Consider the following 18,061-nt stretch of genomic DNA (forward strand, 5'->3'; position numbering starts at 1 on the left):
TGATTACAATTAGCTGTCCGTGTGCAACAGCGGCCACACCCCAATACGCTATGTTGGATCTGATTCTTTAATTCTTAGATTGGATTATTTAATTGTTATTTTCTTTGCAGTTTAACAATTAATTATCTACTTATCTTTTATGCAAGTTTAATATATCTCTGGCTATACAAAGTATAATTCTGGATAGCTCGAAGCTTCTTTGTTCTGCATTTAGTGAATAAGTGTGTTTGCATTGGTTAACTTGGTACTGCAGTATTGAATAAGTACTTTCTAATTGATTAATACTTATCTATAGATTTGAATGGAAGTTTTCCTCATCTGAGTATAAAAGAGTTAAACACAAAGCAATGCCATCTTTAATCTTAGTTTACTCTATCACTGGCGGTTCAGTTTTCCTCTGTTCTATCAAATCTTAATAAAACAATCATGAACCATTAAGTTTTGTCCCTCATTCCAGACTTCTAAAAGAACCTTGGATCAAAAATATAAGAATCCAAAGAATGGCGTAGTCAGAGAGCATGATTCAGAGCCTGGAAAAATTTTGTACACAAAGTGGAATTTTCAGTACCTAAAAATGGATAAAAACTTCCTCTTATGTTCCAATTTGTCTGGCTTCAACATAATCAGATGGGAGTTAGGCGTGAGGAACTGCTCCATAGCCATTTTAAAACTCTAAAATAGAAACACAACCGGATACAGCTATGAGCAAATTCAGGAGAGCACAGATTAAATTCTCAAACCGGTAGAGAATCAAAAATTAAATTTGTACAAGCAGTGAAGCACAGATTTAAAAAAATTAAAAGCCAATAGAGTGCACGAATAAACTTAAGGACATTCAAGCTAGCAGAGAACAGGAAAAAGAACTAAATTCAGCTAGCTGGCCAGCCTGTTAAAATTTCAAGATTATGGTCAAAGTACGTGTGAATTAAGATTGAATCAAAATAATGGCCAAAGTCATGAAACCTATGAAATATTAAGTAAATGAAACATTTAACTTTGCTAAATGAAAAAGCCTTAATGAAATATACCAACAGTGTTAAGTTTATTAAGGATAAGAAGACATGCATTAAGATCCAGAAAATGCCTGCTACTGGTTTATAGATAAGACTGTTTGGTCAGTTTGATTGAATGTGTGAGCAACTAAAAGGTTTACTGGGATGAGTGAAGTCCTTGACCAATCAAAAGGAACGTGAAACGTGAAATACTAAGAAAACAGCATGATAGAGACAGTAAAAAGTCTAAATAGTAAATCTCTGCATTAATTGAACAAGTGAAAATATAACATGGGTAATTCAATTGAAATGCATTGTTTCTAGAAAGCACAGCAGAGACTTCAAGGGGGCAGTCCTGTGAGTGACACTGCTAGTGATGCTACTGCTGGTACTCTGCCCTGGGAAACAACTACTTTTGAAGCTCTGCCTGAGGAATTATAGCTCACATTGAACAGTCTCCAGAGATACTACCACCATCCAAACTTTGGAGAATTACAGGCTAAATCAGACAGACTCTGGGAACAGCAACACCATCTGATCTCCAAAGAATTACAGGATGACGTGGATGCTACAGCAGCCCCCTAGTGACTCACGTGAGAATGACAGTGATGAAACAGTAAGATTGACAGCTATGTCAGCTTGCTCCAATGAAGACCAAGGGAGTGAAGATACACAGGACTGAAGATAAAACAATTGTTAATCATTGTATTGACAAGCTAGTGGCAGGTCCATTGACTATTGCTGAAAGGCAGTAAGTGCTCGGATGACCCTGCGACTCTTAATGAACAATTGAAAGTGTTTCAAACTTTAAAGGTGACATTAAGAATCGTCTGTATTAAGAATACCTGATACAGGTAAACCATTTACTCTGTACGTTAATGAGAAACACATAATATCAGTATTAGTTCAAGAGCATGGAGAATGACATACACTAATGCCTTATCAATGATTGAGAGGGGAATTTGAATGGTTGTTTCTAGAACTGCAGTGCTGGCATCAGGAAACATGGCTCCTGGTACCTCTGTACAACAGACAAAACTAAAAGCTTTGATTGAAGCTTTTAAGTTGGCAGAAGGAAGATCAACTAATATCCACATTAATTTCTGATATGCTTTTGGAGTTATTCATGATTTTGGGAACTTATGGAGTCAATGAGGATTTCTTATGACTGTAGGAATGCCAGTCAAGCATGGCCAACTAGTACAAGGACTTATGGATATCATACAACTGCTATCAGAACTTGTATTGAAATGTAAAAGTCACTCTAAAAAGAATACAATGGAATTACATTTATGGATGAAATTGAAAAAAGACAGTATGAGAAAAATATTTAAAAATTACCAAGAATACATACAATGAACCTGACAACTGGAATAACAGAAACCAAGTTGAACTCTCGTACAGACTATCTGCTTTGTTTGCAAACAGTTGACAGTAACACAACTGATGTGTTCTACATGAAAATAATCTGAACATCTTGTTAGCATTACAGGTCCTTAGTGTATTTATTGTTGGTTGCCCAGTAAATGAATAACCAAACTTCTAAATGAGCAATGCAATGAATCTAACTAAAGTAAATTCTAATACTTTTCCAAAAACTATGATAAAAGGTGCTGGATTATCCGACTAAATCATTTGCTCTCCAGAAATATTTTAAAAACAGACATTTCTAATATCACCAATTAATACATTTATTGTAAAACTTTTAATTCAAATTCTGTAAAACAATTTTCCATAACCTTCATTTTCACTTCAGAAATAAGATTCTCTTGTTTCAGCTGCTGAATCAGTTTTTCCATTCTCTTAAGCTCTGCTGCAGTCCTCCGTTCTTGTTGCTTGAGTTTTTTTATCTTCTTCTGTAATCTGGAAATTTTTTCCCACAGTTGGGCTTTGTCAGTATTTTGTCTACAATATGAATGATCAACATGTAGAACCTCAGTGTCTACAGGCAGCTTATTGTTCAACAGTTGCTTCATTTCAACCTCGTATATAATTATGAAGGGCTCATTTGATGAGTCTTGAACAAGAAGTTCCAGATTTTCATTGACCAGAGTTGATGCAGTGTTAGTTCCTGCATTCCCTTCAGCTTGCTCAACGTAGTATGCACTAGCAAGTGGTAATTCTAGGCTTTCACTTCTGATATCAGTTGACGCAGCCGGACCAAATATTTCCTGTTTTGTTTTTGATGTTCCCTTACGTGAAATATTTTTTCTACGAATACGACGAATATTTTTCTTCTTATTCTGAAAGATAATTTTTATGCTTTTGATTTGAAGAGATTTTTATTGCATTACTTGTTGTTTAAACTGTTAATTTACAAACTAAGGTATAATCTTACCTGTTGCTGAGTTGGAAATGAGAAAAGAGTTGGTATAGCATGTGTCTTCAAATAGCGTATACCCCAGCGCCATTCAAATGAATCTGCAGTAAAATGGTCACTACAAATGCACTGATGCTTAGTAGGGAGCCAGTTCTCTCTCTTCATATTTTTGATCCATTTGCTAAGTCTTTCTTTGTTTTGGAGTGGAAACCTTTTCAAAGAGAAAAATATAATAAAAGAGCTAAATAATAATTATCAATCTTGTGTTCTGTGCAACAGCTTTCTTAACTGATGCACATGTTACAGTGTAACAATACTATGCACCTGTATGGAAAGTAACTTTTGAGTAAAAGCTAATTGTTGAGATTAAATCATTATACAGAGTCCAATTACTGGAACATAGATCCATAATTCATTGAAAGTGGCCACACAGGTAGATATGATTGTAAAGAAAGCTTTTGCCACATTAGCCTTCATTAATCAATGTATTGAGTACAGGAGATGGGATGTTATGTTGAAGTTGTATAAGATGTTGGTGAGGCCTAATTTGTAGTAATGTGTGTAGTTTTGGTCACCCACCTACAGGAAAGATGTAAATAAAGTTGAAAAAGTATGGAGAAAATTAGCAAGGATATTGCCAGGTCTGGAGAGCCTGAGTTATAAGGAAAGACTGAATAGGTTAGGACAGTATTATTTAGAATGCAGACGACTGAGAGGAGATTTCAAAGGTACGTTTAATGCCAGAAATGTATACAACATATATTCTGAAATTCTTTTTCTTCGTAAACATCCACAAAAACAGAGGAGTGCTGCAAAGAATGAATGACAGTTAAATGTTAGAAATGTTAGATCGATAGAGGTATACAAAATTATGAGGGGTATAGATAGGGTAAATGCAAACAGGGTTTTTCAGTTGAGGCTAAGTGGGACTACAAACAGAGGTCATGGCTTAAAGGTGAAAGGTGAAGTTTAAAGGGAACATGAGAGGAAACATCTTCACTCAGAGGCTGGGGAGAGTGCGGAACAAGCTGTCAGCACAAGTGGTCCATGTAAATTCGATTTCAATGTTTAAAAGCTTGGATAGGTACCTGGATGGTAGGGGTATGAAGGGCTATGGTCAGAATCAGAATCAGGTTTATTATCACCAGCATGTGGCATGAAATTTGTTAACTTAGCAGCAGCAGCAGTTCAATGCAATACATAATATAGAAAAATGTAATAATAATAAATTATTTTTATTGTTATTGATACAGCTATGAGTAAATCCAGGACAGCACAGATTAAATACTCAAATCGGTAGAGAATCAAAAATTAAATTTGTACAAGCAGTGAAGCCAAAATAATAGTAAATAAATAACAGTATATGTTACAGTATATATTGAATAGATTAAAACATTGTGGAAAAAAAGATATATATTTTTAAAAAAGTGAGCAGGTGTCCAAGGGTTCAATGTTCATTTAGGAATCGGATGGCAGAGGGGAAGGAGCTGTTCCTGAATCACAGAGTGTGTGCCTTCAGGCTTCTGTATCTCCTTCCTGATGGTAACAGTGACAAAAGGGCATGCCCTGGGTGCTGGAGGTCCTTAATAATGGATGCTGCCTTTCTAAGACACCACTCCCTGAACATGTCCTGGGCTAGTACCCAACATGGAGCTGACTAAATTTACAACCTTCTGCAGCTTCTTTTGGTCCTGTGCAGTAGCACCCTGCCCCCCACCCCTCATGCCAGACAGTGATGCAGCCTGTCAGAATGCTCTCCATGGTACATCAATAGAAGTTTTTGAGTGTATTTGTTGACATGCCAAATCTTTTCAAACTCCTAATGAAGTATAGCTGCTGCCTTGCTTTCTTTATAACTACATTGATATGTTGGGGCCAGGTTAGATCCTCAGAGATCTTGACACCCAGGAACTTGAAACTGCTCATTCTCTTCACTTCTGATTCCTCTATGAAGACTGGTACGTGTTCCTTTGTCTTACCCTTCCTGAAGTCCACAATCAGCTCTTTCGTCTTACTGATGTTGAGTTCCAGGTTGTTGCTGCAGCACTAGTTCACCAGTTGGCACATCTCACTCCTGTACACCCTCTCGTCACCACCTGAGATTCTGCCAACAATGGTTGTATTGTCAGCAAATTTATAGATGGTATTTGAACTATGTCTAGCTACACAGTCATGTGTATATAGAGAGTAGGGCAGTGGGCTAAGCACACACCCCTGAGGTACGCCAGTGTTGATCGTCAGTGAGGAGGATATGTTATCACCAATCTGCACAGATTGTGGTCTTCTGGTTAGGAAGTCAAGGATGCAGAGGGAGGTACAGAGGCCCAGGTTCTGCAGCTTCTCAAAAAGGATTGTGGGAATGATGGTATTAAGTGCTGAGCTATAGTTGACGAACAGCATGCTGACATAAGTGTTTGTGTTGTCCAGGTTGTAAAGCTGTGTGGCGAGCCATTGAGATTGCGTCTGCCATTGACCTATTGTGGGGATAGGCAAATTGCAATGGGTCCAGATCCTTGCTGAGGCAGGAGTTCAGTCTAGTCATAACCAATCTCTCAAAGCATTTCATCACTGTTGATGTGACTGCCACTGTGATAGTCGTTTAGGCAACCCACATTATTCTTCTTAGGCACTGGTATAATTGTTGCCCTTTTGAAGCAAGTGGGAACTTCCACCTGTAGCAGTGAGAGGTTGAAAATGTCCTTGAATACTCCTGCTAGTTGGTTGACCAGGTACTCCATCTGGACCTTCCGCCTTGACACCCAGGACTTCACTCTCTTTAAAGACAGCTTAACACCTGAGGCAGATAACAGGGTCATCAGGTGCAGCAGGGATCTTCACAGCTGTAGTTGTGTTCTCCCTTTCAAAGCATGCATAGAAGGCGTTGAGTTCATCTGGTAGTGAAGCATCGCTCCCATTTATGCTATTGGGTTTTGCTTTGTAAGAAGTAATGTTCTGCAAACCCTGCCAGAGATGCTGTACATCCGATGTCGCCTCCAACCTCATTCCAAATTGTCTCTTCACCCTTTAAATAGCCCTCCGTAAATCATACCTGGTTTTCCAGTACAGGCCTGGGTCGCCAGACTTGAATGCCACAGATCTAGCCTTCAGCAGACGACGTTCCTCCTGGTTCATCCACGTCCCAGTGCAAGTTGATAGGAGCAGGCAGTTTAAACTGGTTTGGCATGGTCGAAGTGGAGTGAAGGGGCTGTTCCTGTGCTGTACTTTTCTGATACTAATTAAAGAAAATACTGTTTTTAAAAAAAGTGATCAGAATTTCTCTTTGTTAAAAGTTTCCTTCATGTGAACACTACATTTCCATTTTTTTAATAGATCATCCCCATCTTCTAATTGTTCTGGAACTAACACATTTGCAGACTAATTTTTTTGTTTTTGAGTTCCATACAGCCACATAAAACTGTTTGATTCAGTACAACCATCATTTACGTGTTACCCCACCACCCAGGATGTGCGCTCTTCTTATTGTTACCATTGGGAAGGACGTACAGAAGCCTGACGACACATACTCAGAGATTCAGGAACCCTTTGACATCCCATTTTGTTTTTGCCATGTATATACTTACTGTAATTCAGATTTTTTTCTGTATATTTATCATGTATTTCAATGTACGGCTGCCATAAAGTTAACAAATTTTATGACAATGGCAGTGATATTAAACTGGATTCTCATTATATTAATCTCACTTTCCACTTATAGCTCAAGTTTCCAAAGATATAAAGGTGGAGGGCAGAGGCTGTATCTGTTTGATCAGAGCAAGATTGCTTTTCTTTCCTTTCTAGAAGAAAGCTTAGGCCAAGTCATTTGTATTAATACCCTACAGGAGTACAACAAACTTCTGTAAATTGCAGCAGGAAAAACAAAAAGTACAAGGTATTAGATTTTATTAAATTTATAGTTAGCACTTATAAATTCCATTTCACCCATCGTCAATCAGATTTGTTGAGGCTAAAAATGGTTTTCAATTAAACAACAATAAGCTTTTAAATCAATGAATGATTATACATAGTAAAATTCACTTTGACACCTTTACAATGCAAGTTAGATTTATTAAGAATGAAAACACAACAGGTTTAAAATAATAATAGACCTTGTGCTCTGTCCATAAAAACTTAGTTTGTTATGACTGTTAATATACTTACAAGTAAATGCCAAAGCAACTTTTCAGTAGCAATTATAGCTTTCAACCCAATCAAATTAGTGAAGCTATGGGTGATGGGCAACCAACGGTTAGTACAGGACAAGCTACCTTTGCACCTATGGAATGTTTCAGTAATCATTGTTGGAATAGTATATACAGTTGACCAAGGTTTGGGTAAGGGAGTCATTTATGAATTTAATAGAAGTTTTGCATTAAAAAAACAAAATAAACTGCAGATGACGATAAAGTACAACATCCTAATAGAACTTCAGTTCCAATGAAGAGTCTTTAATTCTGTTTTTCTCCACAAGTGCCCTGCTTATGGCTCTACCATTCCCATTTTATGTAGAACTTGCATTATTTCATATTGATGGTATGTCTTGAAGGAGATGAACTGCCACATGGGCAGTACATTAATGTTATAACCATGCTCATCAAAAGCAATGACTGAAATTTTAATTTTTTGACTGGCCCATGATTTATTTCCTGTCAGTAATCATTGACTGGTGTTCTAAATTATATTTTTCCTTTTACAAATGCTATTATTTCAGCTTTTGCTAACACTGCTATTAAATATCAATACTTCATCACGATGCAATATAATTGAAAAGGAAAATATTACACTTATGTAACACATTATCAAAATGTCTTCATTGCATTTTTACTCCTGAGCTAGTTTTTAGACATAACTGTCAACGAAAGTGAAATCAACCATTACCCAATGCTGTTTTCTGACCTTGTACAGTAGAAGGATTGAACACTATGACACATTGTAAAGCAACAACTATTTTAGTTAGTAATGGAGAAATTTTTTTTAAAATGCAGAGCTGTTGTGATTTACTATAATTCAGATTTTTTTCTGTATATTTATCATGTATTTCAATGTACGGCAGCCATAAAGTTAACATAAAGCTTGTGGAAGTATACTTAATGTGCATCTTTCCAAAGTGAACTGGATACATGTCTGAAAAGAAATTGTAGAATTATGGAGAAAGGAACAAAGATGTGGTAAAGTTTGGATAAGTTAAAAAGAGTTTGAACAGGCATGATAAACTGAATTGCATTGATCTGTGCTGTTGGATCTTTTGAGTTTCACTACAGAATAGTTTATTTGCAACACAATAATCAAATAAAACTTATTCAAAGGCTGCTACATCCAGTAATATACTCAAACTATTTTACTGTTAGCCCAGCAAAGTTAGCTCAAATTTGCCTCAAAACGCATGTTTCTTTATACAGTCGGCCCTCCTTATCCACGAGTTTCGCATGCGTGAATTCAATCAACCGCGAATTGAAAAAACACGGAAGTGCTCTTCCAGCGTTTGTTGTTCGAGCATGTACAGATTTTTTTTTTGTCATTATTCCCTAAACAATGCAGTATAACAACTATTTTACATAGCATTTACATTATATTAGGTATTATAAGTAATCTAGAGATGATTTAAAGTATACAGAGATGATTTAAAGGATGTGCGTGGGTTATCGTGGATCGGGATCGAAAAAAATTGGATGTTCTCTTACTAAGTACGTCGGAACAGGTACATCCGGTATTATTTAGCATCAGTTAGTCAAACGTTTGTCTTAGTATATAGTATATATTTTACCTTTCTATGCATATAAAACGCTTAAGAACATATGTTTCAATGCCGGGAGGATCAAAAACCCAAAACCCAAAAATTAAACCACTGCGTTGCTTAGTAATAATTGTAGCTTTCATCGGGGCAGGGCCTTTCTCACTTTATACTTTAAAATTGTTCCGATCGTTGACTGACGTAGCTTAACGCTTTTCCAGTGACCGATGGTGTTTCACCTCTTTCCGATCGCTTTATTATTTCCACTTTATTTTCAATCATGATCGTGATTGTTTTCGTGAACAGAAACACTGTGGATTCAGAGCCACGCCGCTGGGTCCTAATGTCCACCGCACTGAGACAGGTTAAATAAGGTCTGGGGTTCCGCTGGGTCCTAAGGTCCACTGCATTGTGACAGGTTGAATAAGGGACTTGAGCATCTGCATTTTTTGGTATCTGCGAGGGGTCCCGAAACCAATCCCTCGCGGATAAGGAGGGCCGATTGTATTTACAGATTACAAGGTGGATATAGTCCTTCAGACACTGAAGTCAAATTTAAAAGGTATGTTGTCTTGTGCATGCACACATTTCATTGGAAGGTAAAAATTATTAACTGCAACACCTTTTGTAAATGTTCTATTTTCATTTGATTTTAATCATAAGTTTTTGGAATTTTCATCTGAACATATCAGTTCGATGTTGCACTATTTACCATTGACTGATTGAAGAGTTATTTGACATTGTCCTCCTAGCTACAACTCCAAGTTCACAGGACTTAGTGTTTTCTCAAAACCTTATATCCTCAGCAGTGTACTGATTAACTCTGCTTGAGACCTGTTAAGTTCCATTTACTCTTTCTCACTTTCCCCCTCTACTTCTTCCTGCCTCTGTCCTCAAAGATCTTTTTGAGTAGATCTTTCTGGAATATAACTTTTCACTCCCACATAAAGTATTTTTTTCTATTTCAAATCGTATCATTTCCTAATTGTGCTGATCTTCAGTATTCAATCATCTACTCCAATCTGCCTGCTACTGTTTGCTTCCTGCTGAATAGAGCATCTTTCACCACCTTTTCATATTCAGAAGCATTAGTGAAATTTTGGACCAAGTTTAATCAACATAGCTTTCTTTTGCAACTTCCTCAAATCTATTTATTTCGTTCTTCCCAATACATACCTACCTTGTTGTGAAAATATCTGACTGATACATTCAGCATCTTTCTTCCTCCCGCACTCAAATCAGCTTTACCTGGTGTTGCCCTAAATGCACATTCGCTTTTATGTAAATATCTATTTGTAGCTTTCGCAACGCAATGATTTTTTTAAAGAAATATCCTTTGGTCACGAATAGCCTTGATTTTGGACAGTTTATCCTAACTCACTTGTCAGCAATATTTACTTACTGTCCATTATGCCGCTGGTATTTAGGGCAGCAATGAAGGTCCTCCATCTCTTGCGGTATTCAGGACTTCCTTCATCGCGTCAGTAGCTTCCTCCCGATTTTCACCACTGTCAATCATGCAAGTTCCGAGTAGAGACCGAGGAGTACTGTCATACTCAAATGTTCCGTAACAACTTTGTCTTACCAGTCTGGGTTGTTAGCCCTGAGCTGAACCCCCGAACCTGTAGGACCAGCGGACCTCTCTTAGTCCGGCCTCTGCCCTTTGACCTGTTTGGTATGGGTGACCCGACTAAGAGTCCTGACTTCAGCCAACAGAGCTCTCCGGGTCATTGAGATTCCAAAACACAAGGCTGTGGTCCTTGGGAGGCTTGCCAACAATACCACAGCGTATTCACGTTTAGGTATAAGTTGCAACTCTTTAAACTAAATGTCATCCATGTGGGATGGAATGATTCCAGTCAGATGAACTAAATTTGCAGCAATATTAAAAACGTTCAGACTTAGAACAAGGTTGATATTTGCGTCATAAACCTTAACGGAGTTCCTGACCCTTTACCTATTATAAACATCAGCAGAGCTATTCACAGTACTGGAGCCGGCTACGACGTTCCGGGACCCTATACTTACGGGTAGAAGCCGAGCTTCTGATGACCGGACGATAACTGGCCACTTCGATTCGAGCAATTGCCCACCGCGCAGTACCTGGGCATCGCTGCGGGGCAACTGGGCTAGCCGCGCAGGCGCCTTAGCAAGCGGACGTGAGGTCACAGCGAGGTGGAGGTGACGCGAGGCGAGGGTGGCCAATGAGCGAGTGATTCGTGGAGGAACGGGCAGTAGGTGGAGGCGTGCCCGCCGGCGCTGGGTTGTTCGGTGTGTTTGGTGCTCGGCGGGGTGGGAACCGCCGGACGAGGTGAGTGGGGCTGGGGCTGGGGGGGCAGTGCGGAGGGGCCTTGCCCCCGTGACCCCATTTGCGGTGCAGTTAATAATTATCCCAACCCTTCGTTGATGTTAAAACGCTCCCTTTCCTGGGGGCTCTCCTACCCCACAAACACGACCCATCATCGTCAAAGTGCGATGGCTGATGCTCCTCACAACAAGGAGTGTCTCTGTCTGGGTGGCGGCCGGCTGAGGGGTGAAAGTACCCCGGCTGCATTTTGTCTCGGTGTGGGAAAACCCTATCATAGCGGGCCCCGTGACCAAGTACGATGCTGCTGAAAGTGCAGTTCTTCACTTCAGTTCGAGCATCCCTGTTTCTGCTTCGACCAGACAATCGCTAACTGTTTCAAAAGGGTTGTCGGATTCCTGTTCGTTGGTGTGATGTGCATTTTTGTCAAAATGTTATTCTGCCCCCACCTTGATGGGCGGCGGGGGTGGGGTGGGGTGGGTGGGTAGTTCAGCACGGAGCACGGATTGTTCTGTAGTTTTCCAGACTGAAATTTAATTTGCAGTTAAGCAACGTCATAATGGTGTTTTCTGTTCAGTGCTGTACTCTGTGCTTTGTATTTGGGTGTGAGAAATACGGACCTGACAAAAATACTGAATTTAAACAGGAAGCACAGAGATGCTGGGCTGTACAAGGCTGCATTGTCTTTTTAACCATATATTTGAATCAAGCCCACAAAGGAGAACGGCTCTGCTTGTTTCCTGGTGTTGGGGGGTGGGGGAGGAGGCTAAGGTCTACCTTGGAGATTAACGGTAGAGGAGTTCAAGACATTTGCTGATATTAAAGTTTTGCATAGCCCTATTTCGGGATCTCCCATTTTATAAATTCTAATGTAGATTAAGGAGGTTTGTCACCACTAACTCATTGTAGATACCATTGGGTAATAAATGTGGTTTTAGTTTCTATTTGTCGATGTTCAGAATTTGAGTATAAAGTGCAGGAAATCAAATTGCATTTCCTCCTAAAGTATATTACTTAGCAGAACTGTTAGTACTTCAGTACATTACATCTGACATTGCTTAGCTTTGAATTGTACTCTTTAATAATCTCTCAGAATGTTTATCCCAATAGAAATATGAATGTGCTCCAGATTTTTTTTTTAAAAGAAGCTGCAAGATTTCTATTTCTGTCTTGCAAAAGCAAGAGTTCTGTTCCAATTAATTCACTGGGCATTTACTGATTGTTAGGAGTTCCCTAATTTAGATGAGAAATACTTATTTAAAAGATAGGCTATTCAGAAAACTTGATCACTGTTTAAGATTACATCAAGAAGTATGCAGAATATGTATTATTAATAAATCTTTTCAAATCTGTGGAAAACTGATCCATATTCATTCCCAAAAGTCAAGTTCACGCACCTGGTATAACTATAATTGAAGCTTCAGTAGTTATATAATCTCATGTGGGAATGTAGTGCATTTAACTGCAGTAAATCTGACTTTCTCCCATGTATGTAGAAGAGCTGCTCAAATCATGTTCTGTATTAATTCTTGTCTCTACCTTTTGGATTTTTGCTTATTTCATCACAACTTTTGCAATTTTAACAGAAGCAAATGAACTCTGGGAGGCTTTCCCATGATTTTTGTTGGTAAGATTGAGAGAAATTTAAACTTGACTGAATAATGCCTATTGAATGTTTGCAGTGTGTGATTATTTTATATATTATAATGCAAGTCTTGCTTTCCAGGAAATCTTGACAATGGCAACAGCACAGTCGGTCTTTGCTTTTGCTGTCTGCATTTTAATGATATCGGAATTTATATTGGCGAAGAAAGATTACTATGAAATTTTGGGCGTGCCAAAAAATTCTTCTGACCGGCAAATAAAGAAGGCGTTTCACAAACTTGCAATGAAATACCACCCGGATAAAAATAAAAGTCCTAATGCGGAGGCAAAGTTCAGGGAAATTGCAGAAGGTAAGAGCTGTAAATGGATTTTGTTTGTGTGGCTCTTTTAATTGCATTATCTGTTGATATAGATTTTATCCTTGTGGAAAGATTACAGTTCCAGCACAAAATTTAAACCAATCCTCCCAAAATAACCTCATCTATATCTATTCCTTATCAAATGGTGGTTTACAAGGACCAAAATGACCTTCCCATGCATTTCTAACCTCTTGCCAGTGTTATCCTTTCTTTACCCCCCCACCCCCACCCCACATCCAATCAAAGAAATTCTGGCCTCTCAACATGCCATCCTGTGCTTTGTATGTCCATTCTATCTATCTATTCTGGACTTCTTAAGGCACTCCTTCTAAAACCTACAATTTTATACAGGACTTTGACCAGTCTGCTAATTGTGATTCTAGTGTAGATATATAGTATTGACTAGTATAAATGTAATTTGTATATTTATTTGGAGACACAACTCAGAATAGGCCCTTCCGGCCCTTTTGAACTGCACCACCAGCTACCCCTGATTTAACCCTATCCTGACCACGGGACAATTTACAAAGACCAATTAACCTACTAACCGGTACATCTTTGGACTGTGGGAGGAAACCCACAAACTTCTTACAGAGGACGCTGGAATTGAACTCTTAAGCTCCGACGCCTTGAACTGTAATATTATTGCGCTAACTGCTACACGATCTTGACATCCACAAGTTTCTGCGTAACTGAGTTTCGTTCTTATTTTTTTTACAGCATATGAAGTCCTTTCAGATGAGAAGAAAAGGAAAGAATATGATCACATGGGTCATCAATTTTTCAATGCAGGCGGCAGTGGCCATCAAACTGGTTCTTTTAATTTTAATTTTGATGACTTTCTTAAGGATTTTGACTTTGATTTTGGCCACAGAGCACATCACAAGAAACATTTCAACAGTCACTTCAGGGCACATCAAGAAGCACAAAATGCACATAGGTTTTCTTTTGGAGATAGACAGTTTCCTTTTGGAGGTGGGTTGTTTGACGATGTATTTGAAGACATGGAAAAGATGTTCTCATTCAACACTTTTGGCAGCACACACAAGCACACAGTGAGAACTGAGAAGTTTCAAAGCACTGGGAAGCAGCACTGCAAGACTGTCACGCAGCGGCGAGGGAACATGGTCACCACGTACACGGACTGTTCAGTGCCGTAAACTTAAAGTACAACAAATGTAACAGTGTGGTTGACAGCTTTTATGTGTCATGGTTTGTTTCCCATGCAGAGTGTCAAGAATGGCAGTAGCTGAGCTGACTTGCACAAAAAAAAAAGTTTTCCTGTTAGTTTTTGAGGCCCTTCATAGAAATTATTGGGTGCAATGATCTAATTCAAGCTAGAAAATGTACTTGGCAGTAGTATACATTTTCTTAGTAAAGTTCCAAATGTATGAATAAAGCAACAGTAAGAACAATTGTAGTAACAGCTAGCTCCGGAAGTTAAAGTAACAGGTTTAAAAGAAATAATTATGCAGCAGTTTACTCAAACGTGTCTGCATTTGCTTAATTCTAAAGTATCACATGCATTTTAAGTTCAAGAGAAGATCTTGTCATTTCAGGACAAATGAAGTCCTGTCCTAATCGCTTGACCTAGTTACCAGCTTACCAGTTTTTTAAAAAAATATGAGCTACCGTATTTTGTCTTTGATTTCTGAATGTGAATGCTAAACCCATGCCTTACTGCTTTTGTTTCACGGCTTGAAAGGTCTTCACACTTGATGTAATTTTGGATTTGGTATATTGCCGTGACTTTTTGGGCCTTAGATTTGAAAATAATTGCATTGCAAAAGCATATATTGTGAGGAATTGCCTTGTTTGAATTGAACAGTTGGTATAGCAAAATTGAGCATTTAGTTAAAACTTGTTAATTTGAAATTGTATACATTAAGAAAATTAAAATATGAAGACTTAAATCCTGCGGAGTTCAAAGTGCTGAATAAAATCACATTTTAATATAGAAATTAGAATTTAATTTCAAACAATACTTAAACTGGGTTCTATAAAAATAATATTTACAAATTTATAAACCATAGCATGTTTTTCTGATAAAAGATCAACTTTCAATTTGTGTGTAGGTGAGGATAAGTTCCATTCCTCAGATGCATATTGATTTTTGTTATGTTATCTAGCTAACAACAAGCTATTTAAATTGTTCTTAAATAACTACCGTTAACATGTACTCTGGCATGTTTAGCAAACTTGTATTACTTAAAAGAAGATGTTTAGTTACATTGTAATCACTTGCCCTGTCTCCATCTTTTAGGTTAGAGTGTACAGAGTTTATAAAATCTGGATTACCTCATTTCATTTTCTGAAAAACAGGTGAAGAACTGTTTTCTGTCCAGTGTGCAATATTAGCAAGCAGAGACCTGTTCCTGGACTACAGACTCCATTAGTTTTTAAAATTGTGATATCTGTGTCCAAAATGTCAGCACTTTTCCAAAATGCACTTGTTAAATAAATCCAGTTGATAAGACCTTGTATTGTTTAAATAAACACTTTTCCCATGGTTTCTTTGAGGTTTGAATATGCAAAAATTCTTTCAATGGTACTCTTACATGGTATATCTTTTTTATTACCACTACTTTGCTAAAGTTTGATAGAACTTGTCATTTTTTTTGTTCAAGACTCTTATTATCTCAATAATTTCAATGTACTCCTCTACCATTTGAGTGGAGAGTCTCAGGGCCACAATCACATTCTCAATGTTTCTATCCAAAAAGATTTGCATTTTAACACTGGTAGTTTTAACACCAGTTCCTCCTGTCTTTTAATACACCTCTGAAGTTTTTCCGTGCTACTAGCAATGAGTAGGAATCAAGTTTATATTCCCTGACACTTGTGAAATTTGTTTTGCACAAGCAGTACAGTACAAGCTGTTGATTACTGAGGCTCTCTGTTGATGTTACTACTTAGCTTCCCCACATGATACACAAGCCAGGGCGATGCAATTTGGTCAGCAAGCTATTGACCATGCAGCTGTCTCCCTCTCCACATAGCTGTTGAATCCAAAGGAGCGACAGAGACTGATACAATTTGGCACCAGCAGCATCACAGGAGTTGCCAGTCAGCACTGAACTCAATATAGGACTTCCTTAGCGATTCTGGCTATGCATTTTTCCTTGGGGTTTACTCCCATGGCCTGCCACATGAGTGGGCATAGCCACAAGGCAGCGGAGGTTTGAGATCAGTTTTCCTTCTAGATGAGCTGTCAACCACGGCTGCCGAGTCTCATCTGTCTGAAGCAACTGGTTTTAAAGCACCAGTAGCCTGCATTTGCTGCTGCTCCTGTCCGTAGAAACAGTTCTCCCGGGCTTAGTAGCTTGGCCACACATGAAGGCTAGGAGCTGGACTAGTTGTAAGAAGCTGTTTGAAATGCAGGGTATGGGAGCACTTAATAGATAATGGGAGCTTATACCCATTGCCACCCCTGGCTATAACAACCTTAAGGACCAATGTAAATTAACTATAAGCTGTACTTGAGGCATTGACTGAGGATCTTCAGTACTACTTCCCCAATGATAGTAACACAGAGAAGGAAAATACACCCCCTGTTATCATCATCAGTATGTGTATAATGTGGGCGATCATGATCTTCCATCTGTCTTTCCATCTGCTCTCATTCTCTTCTCTATCCATGACCGTGATGCTTTGGCAAATTTTTCTATATGAGTAGTTTGCTATTACTGCCTTCTGTGCAGTGTCTTGACAAGATGGGTGACCCCAGCCATTTTCAACATTTCAGAGATTGCCTGGCGTCAAGAGGTGGCATAACCAGGATTTGTGTGATGAACCAACTGCTCCCATGGCTTCATGTGACCCTGATTGTGGAGTTAAGGATGACCTGAAGGTTAGAGGTGGGAAGGAGGGCCTTACACCTCCTTTGGTAGAGACATCTTCCTTAAGCCACCTGACCCCATGTTGAGGTTCTTTAGTAATAGATGCTGCCTCCTTGAGCCATCGCCTCTTGAAGCTGGCCTCAGTGGTGCAAGGGTTGAACCTGTGATGAAACTAGCTGAGTCTGTAACCCAATGCCCAAGATTTCTTAGTTCTTAATTAAATGTTTCTTCCCCACTCCCACCTTGACTCTGTCCAGTTTTTGTAGAATCTGGGCAAAGCTAAACAAAAAATGCTCTGGCAAATTAATTGAATATTGCTGTCTCCTTGGATTTTCTTATACCTTGTAAACCTTTCTACAGAATGCTTGTTAAAATGAAGAATCAAGCTTCAAATAAGCCTTTGCTAATTGCATTGGTAGAGCTCTGATGTAATTATGCAATAAAAAGATTTCTGAATTTTATTTAAATTCTAGCTAAATTCTTAAAACTTATTTCGTTTGCATTTGGCTTGTTGTAAGTAGATGAAATAGCTAATGCCACAAGATGGCACCAAAATTCTGTAGCATTTTTGCTATATAATCCATATATACTAGGTATAAATCTCCACTTGACTTTTCTGCCAATCTGAGGTGAACAGCTTGTGAGAAATCCCAGATGTGCATTCCAATTCTGACCCATCTAAACTAATAGAATTAACATTGGTTTATGTCAGGAGATGCTAGATTGACTTTCTTTGAAGCCTTCATTCTTGATGAGGTTAGCTGACGAAGATCAAATAGAATTGTTTTATGATATATTTACTTAAAAAGGATAGAAATGCATTAAAGCAACCCATGGTAAAGCCAAGCTCTAGCTAAGCAGTACTTAAGAACTGAGCAACATACAGATTGCTGGAAGAACTCAGATCAGACCA

The 18,061-nt window shown here is 38.5% G+C and overlaps 2 protein-coding genes across 3 annotated transcripts; one reads left to right on the plus strand and one right to left on the minus strand.

The window, feature by feature from the left end:
• Positions 1-2,266: 2,266 nt before the first annotated feature.
• LOC140734851 (THAP domain-containing protein 5-like) lies at positions 2,267-11,198 on the minus strand. 2 transcript variants are annotated; one of them, XM_073059441.1, is made up of 4 exons: positions 11,069-11,197; positions 6,362-6,544; positions 3,331-3,523; positions 2,267-3,235 (listed from the first exon to the last, which is right to left on the minus strand). In XM_073059441.1, the coding sequence occupies exons 1-4, from the start codon at positions 11,149-11,151 to the stop codon at positions 2,684-2,686; spliced, it is 1,011 nt and encodes a 336-aa protein (XP_072915542.1). In that variant the 5' UTR covers positions 11,152-11,197; the 3' UTR covers positions 2,267-2,683. The 2 variants fall into 2 exon arrangements, with proteins under 2 accessions (XP_072915542.1, XP_072915543.1); XM_073059442.1 differs by lacking the exon at positions 6,362-6,544 and having other exon boundaries at positions 11,069-11,198.
• Positions 11,199-11,205: 7 nt separating this feature from the next.
• LOC140734852 (dnaJ homolog subfamily B member 9-like) lies at positions 11,206-15,821 on the plus strand. The gene is made up of 3 exons (XM_073059443.1): positions 11,206-11,351; positions 13,072-13,300; positions 14,030-15,821. The coding sequence occupies exons 2-3, from the start codon at positions 13,084-13,086 to the stop codon at positions 14,467-14,469; spliced, it is 657 nt and encodes a 218-aa protein (XP_072915544.1). The 5' UTR covers positions 11,206-11,351; positions 13,072-13,083; the 3' UTR covers positions 14,470-15,821.
• Positions 15,822-18,061: the final 2,240 nt, after the last annotated feature.

The sequence above is a fragment of the Hemitrygon akajei genome, chromosome 10 (genome assembly GCF_048418815.1).
Source record: "Hemitrygon akajei chromosome 10, sHemAka1.3, whole genome shotgun sequence".
Taxonomy (NCBI): domain Eukaryota; kingdom Metazoa; phylum Chordata; class Chondrichthyes; order Myliobatiformes; family Dasyatidae; genus Hemitrygon; species Hemitrygon akajei.

Excerpts from the sequence above, each read along its gene's own strand:
- LOC140734851 (XM_073059441.1), bottom strand. The coding sequence starts at position 11,151 with ATGCCCAGGTACTGCGCGGTGGGCAATTGCTCGAATCGAAGTGGCCAG. Across the intron at positions 6,545-11,068 it reads CAGAAGCTCGGCTTCTACCC|TATCAGAAAAGTACAGCACA; the intron begins GTAAGTATAGGG and ends TTCTTTAATTAG. Across the intron at positions 3,236-3,330 it reads CATTTCCAACTCAGCAACAG|AATAAGAAGAAAAATATTCG; the intron begins GTAAGATTATAC and ends ATTATCTTTCAG.
- LOC140734852 (XM_073059443.1), top strand. The coding sequence starts at position 13,084 with ATGGCAACAGCACAGTCGGTCTTTGCTTTTGCTGTCTGCATTTTAATG. Across the intron at positions 13,301-14,029 it reads GTTCAGGGAAATTGCAGAAG|CATATGAAGTCCTTTCAGAT; the intron begins GTAAGAGCTGTA and ends TTTTTTTTACAG.